Source organism: Pyrus communis, chromosome 13 (assembly GCF_041283825.1).
Source record: "Pyrus communis isolate YQ-2024b chromosome 13, ASM4128382v1, whole genome shotgun sequence".
In the NCBI taxonomy this organism is placed as follows: Eukaryota; Viridiplantae; Streptophyta; class Magnoliopsida; order Rosales; family Rosaceae; genus Pyrus; species Pyrus communis.
Window position 1 is genome coordinate 28,319,716 of NC_142577.1, and position 9,072 is coordinate 28,328,787.

General features: G+C 38.5%; 1 protein-coding gene and 1 long non-coding RNA gene across 3 annotated transcripts; one reads left to right on the top strand and one right to left on the bottom strand.

Annotated features, from left to right (window-relative positions):
* Nucleotides 1–2,153: 2,153 nt before the first annotated feature.
* LOC148692048 (uncharacterized) lies at nucleotides 2,154–2,748 on the top strand. Its single transcript, XR_015954660.1, has 2 exons — nucleotides 2,154–2,336; nucleotides 2,704–2,748. It is a non-coding gene; the product is annotated as an uncharacterized LOC148692048 (long non-coding RNA).
* Nucleotides 2,749–4,126: 1,378 nt separating this feature from the next.
* LOC137738121 (ABC transporter G family member 21-like) lies at nucleotides 4,127–8,564 on the bottom strand. 2 transcript variants are annotated; one of them, XM_068477747.2, is made up of 5 exons: nucleotides 7,945–8,564; nucleotides 6,948–7,746; nucleotides 5,386–5,580; nucleotides 5,123–5,304; nucleotides 4,127–4,969 (listed from the first exon to the last, which is right to left on the bottom strand). In XM_068477747.2, exons 1-5 carry the CDS (start codon nucleotides 8,167–8,169, stop codon nucleotides 4,319–4,321), a joined length of 2,052 nt encoding a protein of 683 aa, XP_068333848.1. In that variant the 5' UTR covers nucleotides 8,170–8,564; the 3' UTR covers nucleotides 4,127–4,318. The 2 variants fall into 2 exon arrangements, with proteins under 2 accessions (XP_068333848.1, XP_068333847.1); XM_068477746.2 differs by having other exon boundaries at nucleotides 5,123–5,580; nucleotides 7,945–8,320.
* Between the last annotated feature and the right edge of the window lie 508 nt (nucleotides 8,565–9,072).

Sequence of the window (9,072 nt, forward strand, 5' to 3'; positions counted from 1 at the left end):
TGGAATTGGGAAACACAAAGGGAAATGCCTATTTCAGTTCCACTGAATGTTGAGATCAATGATAGAATCACTGAGCAAGTGGAATCAGCACTTGCTTCTGATCAAATACAAAGTGAAGACACTACTGGAACACAAGATTCAAGCGTAAGGGTCCAGAATTCAGCAACTCCTACCTCTACACCGGTTAGGCTAAGAAGCTTAACTGATATCTATGCAAGGTGCAACATGTGTATCATAGAACCAGAAAATTATCAAGAAGCTGCAAAAGATAAAGCATGGCAGGCAGCTATGGATAATGAGATCTCCATGATAGAAAAGAATGAAACTTGGGAGTTGGTGGACAGATCTACATCCAAGCCGGTCATTGGAGTTAAATGGGTATATAAGATCAAACTCAATCTTGATGGTTCTATACAAAAACACAAGGCAAGACTAGTTGCAAAAGGATATTCTCAAAAGCCCGGAGTGGATTTCAATGAGACCTTCGCTCCGGTAGCAAGGATGGATACTATTAGGACACTAATAGCTCTTGCAGCCCAGAAAGGTTGGAGATTGTTCCAACTTGATGTCAAATCTGCCTTCTTAAATGGAACTCTACATGAAGAGGTCTATGTAGACCAACCTGAAGGGTTTGTAATTCAGAATGCAGAAGAAAAGGTTTATAAGTTAAGGAAGGCATTATATGGCCTGAAACAAGCACCAAGGGCCTGGTACGAAGAAATTGATGCATATCTCATCTTATGTGGATTTGAGAGGAGCCCCAGTGAACCTACACTTTATGTTAAGGTAAGAAATGGTACTGAAACTATAATCATCTCAATCTATGTGGATGATATAGTTTACACAGGCAGCAGTGAAGAATTGATGTCAGAATTCAAGTTTGACATGATGAACAGGTATGAAATGACAGACTTGGGACTGCTGCACCATTTTCTTGGCATGGGGATTCTGCAAAGTGAAAAAGGGATCTTCATTGGGCAAAAGAAATATGCTCTAACTCTGCTAGACAAGTTTGGTTTGCAGAACTGTAAACCAGTGAGCACACCACTGGCTACAAATGAAAAACTTCGCAGGAATGATGGAAGTGAATCCACTGATGAAGGAGTTTACAGGCAGATTGTGGGCAGTTTGCTATATCTAACTGCCACTAGGCCTGACATTATGTTTGCTGCATCACTGTTGGCAAGATTTATGCACTCTCCCTCCAAGAAACATCTTGGAACTGCCAAAAGGGTCCTAAGATATATACAAGGGACCATTGATTTTGGAATTGAGTTTGAGAAGGGAAAGAAAGCTGCACTTATAGGATATTGTGATAGTGATTGGAGTGGGTGTGAGGATGACATGAAGAGCACTTCCGGATATGCATTCACATTTGGAAGTGGTGTGTTTTCTTGGGCCTCTGTGAAGCAACACAGTGTTGCTCTCTCAACTGCAGAAGCCGAATACGTCAGTGCAGCTGAAGCAACAACTCAAGCCATTTGGCTAAGATTTGTGTTAGAAGATTTTGGAGAAATGCAGGCAGAAGCTACTCCACTTATGTGTGACAACACATCAGCTATAGCCATGACTAAAAATCCAGTCTTCCATCAAAAATCGAAACACATAAATAGAAGGTACCATTTTATCAGAGAAGCTCTGCAGCAAAATGTGATTGACATCATGTACTGCAAGAGTGAAGACCAGCTTGCTGATATTTTCACTAAGGCTCTTCCTAAAGCTCGTTTTTGTTTTCTCAGAGATCTACTTAGTGTGAAATCAGTTAACAACTTAAGAGGGAATGTTGATAGTTAAGTTGTTTTCAGATTTCCTTAATTGTCTTTGTATTGTCTTATATGACAAGTTTAGGTTCTGGATCCATTTACTTTTGAAGGTCTCATATGTCATTGTAATAGCCATGTGTCATCATCATATTGATGACCTACTATGTACGGCTAAGATTGGATTTAGTACTTAAAAGAATGTAAAGGGAATGTTGGTTTGATGCTCTGAAAAGAAACAGAGCAGCTGCAACTTTTGATTAAGTGAGAAAGACAACAAACAGCAAGTCTACTCTTTCTTTTCCAGAGAGTTTCAGTTTCTCTTCCTTCTTCTTCGTACTTCAAAACTAAACCCAGAAATTAAACACTCCATCCATAAACTTCAACAAAATAAAGTTCTCTTTTATTTATCAGGCCAAGCCTAAAAGGAGAGACATATTATTATCAGAATATGGAGGACCACGGTGATTCAGCATCTTCGTGCACTCCTCGCCTCACACCGTTTCTTTCGTCTAATTCTTGGCTGCAGGCTTGCTTCCTGTTGTCTGATAAAACCGTCGCAAAACAAAAATTAAGGTGTTAATAAGCACATGTTTGGTGCCCAATAAATATGAAAATATATGCATCGATGTATTTAGGCACTTACCCTCTTCTTAAGCTCCCTAGGCTTTGTCTCAGCCGCCTTAGGGTCGGGTTTGGAGGCTGGAGCTTTGGGTGTGGTACCACAAGCTTTTGGAGCAGGCTCTTTCTTGGCCTGCCCGGCAGTGGGTTGAGTGCCAGCAGGTTTCTCTTGCTTGAGTGATGCCATTTCGGTTTTGTTAATCTTACACGCTGAACTGTTTGCTTCCTGTTGTCTGGCCTCAAGTGTTACCTCTACTAGGGTTCAACCATTTTATAGTCGAAGTTCATAATTGTGACACGGAATTAGAATACCTTCTTGCAGCAGATATAAGGTGAATAAGATGTGATTGCACATGAGCAAAGGGGGGATAAAATGGACTGGTGGCCTGTTGGGAGATGGTGCTGAATCGGATGCTTAATCGAGACATATGTAAATTGACATCATTTGATGCGTATTCGAGTGCGTGTATTGGTAGATAGTTGATTTTGATATGCTTAATTAAACCTACAGAGAAGTACAAACACTTTCTATAAAAAAATTATGTACATTTTCAAATTATGTAGACATTAATCCATGCATGTGGACTAACATGGTTGCGTCTCGTTTGAAATTTTGGTAAATTTGCAATTCAATAATTGTCTGAAGGTTAGGCGCGTACATTTTCAAATATGAAGCACTGCAGAACTTTTTACTGCATGAAGCAAGTAAAAAGTGAGCCAAGCTCATGAAATGCACCATTCTACCAGAACACCATATTGCAGCACTGCAGAACCATTTATTGCTTTATGTAACACTTGAAAATCATAGACAATATAAAACGATAAGAATATTTTATGAATAAAAAATAGAGAAACGCTGCCGAGACGGTTATATAACTCGAAGCGATTACATCTTGATAAACTTGTTATTCTACGATTTACTGAGCATCCTATTCATAAAGAAAAACTAAATGACACTCTAATTCCTAACGGCCGAGAACTCATAAACTTGAATTTTCCAACAGTAACAACTTCTGAACTTTGATCAATTGCTAAAACATGACGGTTTGGTTACTTCACCTAAACAAGTCCAAGTGGTTCAAGTAAACTCATGTAGCATCCCCAAGAAAAACTGGTATATAGCCTTCAAATTCAAGAAACTGAGCTCCGGATATGGAAGACCTAGCTACGTACATTTGTACGAAGCTAGATACAATTCGATCAAGAACTTGAAATCGACTCCCTTAGGTTTCGGTGTGGGGTTGAGGAAGTTTTTATTTTGATCCTTTCATTTTTTTTCTTTCACCAGCTTCACTTGAAGAATCTTTGCTACTAAATCGTCTAATATATTCACATTTTCACCCTTTCCCATTTTTAAGCATGGATTAGGATCATAAGTTAGAACTTTGGCAAACACATAAAGGGGAAGGACATGGGAGTTTAGGAAGAAGAGACTGTGATAGTTTTGACTGGAAAATTTACAGATTAAAATTCTCCCTGTTTATTAAATGGGTTTTGAGATTGGGTTGGGTATGAATTTACTGCTTTGGGTCGATTATGTCGAGCTCGTTTCAATTAAATTAGTTCCGTCAATATCTGCCGAAATATTTTGAAAAGAACCGAAATATTATGTAAACAACCTTTTTGTTATTAAGGTTTTTTATTTTATATATTTTTTCTTTGTTCGGATAATGGAATAAGGCATTTCATCAGCAAATTGAGTTTTTTTCAACAAATCTAACAATTTATCATTACCATCATATCCATTTCCTTGTAACGGAATACAATTCATTACAATTTCTCCAGCCAGCATACATGAAATCTTGGTTCACAATATCAGTTCAAAACCTTCGATTACTCGATAAAACTGGATATCCGAACGTATGTCATCAAGTTCTCTTGCTGCAATAATATGCTGCATGTCAGTTTCTGATCTATCATCATCAAGATTCAAGAAGTCAGTGAGGTTGGCCCATCCTCAATGCCACATAAGCCAAAACCCTATATCCCACCAGCATCACAGCCAATGCAGCTACATCTATCCACATATTATCAAGACCTACACACTTAATACCAGGAAAGTCCAGCACCCTACAATGCACCCCCATCCCACACTCATAAACCTCATGCACCGAGTATTGTACTCCCACAAGAAGCTTGTAGCAGTAATGGCTGTACGAAATGTACTTCAACCAAGCTATGAAAGGCGGCAAGTGCTGAATGTAATATCCGCCTAAAAGTAAAAACACCAGCGTTGTCACAGAAGCCAGAGTTGTGCCTTGCTTCACATCCATTAGAATGGCCCCTAGTGCTAGCCCTATGCCTTGGGCGACTAGCACATTGTAAAGAACAATGAAAAGGGTTAGTGCAAATGTGACTATTGAAGGCTTGAGACCACTCATCCAATAGCTTATTGTTACAAAGACTGTTGGGAGAACAAGTTCCATTGGCAAATCACCAACCGTTCGCGCAAAAAAATAGGATGAGAGACGGTACATGCCCGAGGAACGTTCTTTTATCAGCATTGGTCTTTCCATAGGGAATGAAAATATGGCATTGGATAGAGGGAAGAAGCCCCAAAATATGGAGAAGAAGAAAAGAAGTCCCACCTGTTCAAGCTACTTTGTTAGTATTGCTTCTTATTATAAGTCCAAATCTAGCCTGGTTTTTGAAGTCAGTTTTCATTTTAAAGAAAAACAAAAACTAGTTACTGAAAAAGAAATCTTCAACAGACGAGCAGAGATGAGAGGAAATTGGAGTACCTGATCTTGTATATGCGAAATGTTGGAGTGCCACCACAAAAGACCGGAAATAATTGAAACTGACATGACTTGGAAAATCCTTAAGCGAGAGAAAGATTCATGCTTCCTCTCTTTTAAACCCCTTTCCAGCAAAACGCTAAATTGCTCCCACCAGCTGGTGGTCCATTTGTAATTTCCACTACCTACATACCATATACATGCACAAATGAATATTCCAGCGGAAAATCTAGTTGAAAAATAGAGACTTATTGATTGGAGGTTACCTCTGGATGATGGTGTTCTTGAAGAAGAAACAACTGTGTCTTTATGAGTTTGCTGAATCTCTGTCGTCAATGCAGGGTATAGATACTTTTTATAGGAAGATATTAAGAACTGCTTGGTTGTGTTTTGATCTTCTTGGTGGTCTAATCTGCCATTATACTCTACTTCCTCATCCTGTTTTGCATCAGGTGCTATACCTGCTTGTCAAAAAATATTCAAGAGATTTTTATTAAACCAATCATCACGGAAAAAAGGATTAAATCTCAAAGAAAGAAAACAATGTATGACCCACTATATTTATATTTCTTAATGGTGAATGGTGATATAAAGTTCTTCATTTTGTTTTTGTTTTGATCTCATCAAACTCACATGCAATTGGACACTGATGAAATTGTATCTTAAGTCAATAATGTATTATATGTTTTAATAATATGACATCTCATAATTGATTTGGAATAACACTACCTTTGACATCTTAGTTGCTTGTAAATTTCTCTGTCCACAACTCGATATTTACGAGTTCATCGTTCCATTGATTTTAGGTGGTTAAAAAAAAAGAAAACTAATTAAAATGGTTTGAAAATATAGAGTTTTAACGATAAGGAAAAAATAAAGTGTAAAGTGAACGATGATTGATATTTTAATATAAAAATATAATTTTTCGTTAAAATAAATAGTACCGTAAATTTTTTGTTAAAATTCTTTTAAAAAAATTGTCAGATGAATGAAAATGATGCAAATTGCAAAACAGATATTTTCAGACGAGGGGTTAAATCAGACTGTACAAGTTTGGACATGCATATAGGCGTTGTAGTTGTGGCATTGACTTTGGCAAAAGTTTTTGGTGCTTTGAGTACCGAGTACTCCAAATTTTTATATTTTTAAATGAATCAGAGCATTTAAGAAAGTTGTTAATTTTGGTGTTTGTTGGATAAAAAGTAAAAAACCCTAATTTGGGATTAGGTTTTAGGGTTGGCAACAAGTCCACATGTCCATGTGAATCCTCCTTGGCTAAGAGAGTGCTGAAAGGTTCCTTTCAATATTTTTGTGCTTTCCAAATGCGATCGACTAAGATTAAGAGTCGTGGTCTGCCCTTGCCCTCTATTGTATTCACGGAGCCGTCGGTGCGATGAAACCATTTTCTTTGTGGACCACTCACTCACACACACGCACTAATATTGTTGTGAAAAATGGACTCGTACCCGAATGATTAAGTTTTAAAAGTTCCTCAAACTTACATTAATCATATGTCTAGTTTGTGACTTGTGGGTAAGCCCTGAGGTTGACATGTACTAATTAAGACTTGCGTATATGAAATATATCTTTAGGTAAGGTGAGTAATGTTTTCTTATCCGTGTTTGGTATGTCGATATGTTAATTAAAGATTGTCAATCCAATCTTCTTCTTTTTTAAAGTAAAATGTTATTTTGATAATGTAGAATGTCAGAATCTTTAATGTTTTTATATATAAAAAAAATTGCATAGTTACCACATTTTGATAATTAGTGCTAGAAACTAAAAAAAAAAAAAGGCAACGCTAATAATGAGAGAAGAAATTTCATACCGTTAGCAAGATCAAGCAAGACATCAGCCGGGTTGATGAAATTGAACCCGACCTCATATCCAATGGACCCGAAATACTCCATGACCCGACCAGCATGCCCGCTATAAATTGGGTACCCGTCCGACAACACCACTACTTTATCAAACATCCTGTATAGCCTGCTTGACGGCTGATGGATGGTGGTGATCACCGTCCGACCACCACGGGCCAGTCTGCGCAACGTCGTGATGATACGTTGGGCCGTGGTTGAGTCGAGCCCAGAAGTGGGCTCGTCCAAAAGCAAAAGACTCGGGTTGACAAGCATCTCTTGCCCAATACTGACCCGTTTTCGCTCACCACCCGAAATGCCTCGTAGTAGAGGCCCACCAACTACAGTATCACGACACCGGTTCAACCCGAGCTCCATTATCACCGTTTCGACTTGCTCAATTTTCTCTTCTTTTGTAAGCTGCTTGGGCAGCCTTAGCAAGGCAGTGTAGGCTAGGGTCTCCAGAACAGTAAGGTGAGGATACAAGACGTCATCTTGCGAAACGAAGCCGATGTTGTGCTTCATGGAGCTTGAGAAGTTCTGGCCATTGTATGTTATCTTGCCAGAGATTTTACCTGGCAAGCGGCCGCCCAGGGCGGTCAAGAGAGTGGTCTTGCCGCTCCCGGATGGCCCCAACATTGCGAATAGCTCACCCGGTAAAGCGATTCCACTCACTCCATTGAGTACAGTGCGTGTTGGTTTTGGCTTATGTGAAGCAACACAACCTCCGTTTGTTGCTTGCAGCTTAATGCTGTATCCAACATCTTCAAACTGTAGGGAAATGTCAAATTAAATACATATATTACACAAATGTTAGCTTAATAACTACTATAATAGTACCACTATTTTTTTTTTCTCCAACAATTTAGTTATTACATACTTACCCACATAACATGTCAAATTATCTAATTAAAAAGTTACTCATAAAATATCAATGCGAATTATCAATAATTGGCCCTTAAGTCTAACCTTAAGTGTTATAGGGCGCAACGACTGGTGCAAAATTGAAGCCCTGTGCGAGGTTGGTCGGGGCTGGTCCGGCATGTCGTCAGCCAAACATGGGCTCACATTAGTCCTCGACGAAGCGGAGGGTTCGGCCTGAACCGAACAGTTCTGATCAGGCCGGTTCAGATTAGAGAGTAGATTGTTAGGTGGAGTGTTTGTCATGCTGTTTTCCTGCCCAAGAGGTATCATAATTGCAGAAAATGTTGCACTATGATGATCAAATACAAATAGAGAGTCAATATTAGGCAAACGGGTGTCTGCAGGTCGACCAGCGAGAGAGAGAGAGGGAGGGAGAGAGAGACAGAGACTGAGAGTGGTGGATGAAGGTAATGGAGGGACTCAGAGGAGAGGAGAAAAGAGGTTTGGCGGGGAAGAGAGGAATTAATAGGGGAAGGAAGGAGGATCACATGCAAGAGAACAAGACGTGATGATTCTTATAAAGTGATCCTAGGCACGAGATTTAAGCAAGCAGCTGATCACTACTACATAAATTAAATTCAAAAATAAAAATAAAAATGAGTAGTACTGTTTGTTAGTTCGGCTTCTACCAGAAAGAGACCCCAACCAACTGAGTTGGACTGAGCATATAGGCGAGGGGTAATGCATTCCAATTAATAAATTAGTGTTTCTTTCCTACTAATTGGCTTAGGTGGGGTACGTGTTTGCAAGGCATTTGTTATATTCTTGTGTTTTGACATTTCAACTTAATTAGTTAACCTCTTATCACTATTTATGAATGATCTGAATTTTATGGGAAATGATAGCGTACACACCTATTTTAACTTTTCACACACCTATATTTAATTATGTTTGTTTGTTTCGTTTAACTTATTCATTTTGATGAATAAAAATAAAGAGAAGTGTGCAATGAGATGCTAAAAAATGTAAGGAAAACTAATGAAAAATACTTGAAAACTTTGAGTTTTAACGATAAGGACAAAATAAAGGGTAAAGTAAATAGTACCAGAATTGACTTTTTAGTGTAAAAATGTGGTTTTTCGTTAAAGTGAACAATACCGAGGATTTTTCGTTAAAACTCCCAAAAATGTATGAGAAAATCACTTCCCTTATATGCCGTTTTCTTTTTCTCTT

What these genes read in the sequence shown, in the direction of transcription:
- LOC137738121 (XM_068477746.2), bottom strand. Translation starts at nt 8,169, where the DNA reads ATGATACCTCTTGGGCAGGAAAACAGCATGACAAACACTCCACCTAAC. An exon ending in TGCGCCCTATAACACTTAAG is followed by an intron (nt 7,747 to 7,944) that starts GTTAGACTTAAG and finishes ATTTCCCTACAG; the next exon opens with TTTGAAGATGTTGGATACAG. An exon ending in TTTCGCATATACAAGATCAG is followed by an intron (nt 4,970 to 5,122) that starts GTACTCCAATTT and finishes TAGCTTGAACAG; the next exon opens with GTGGGACTTCTTTTCTTCTT.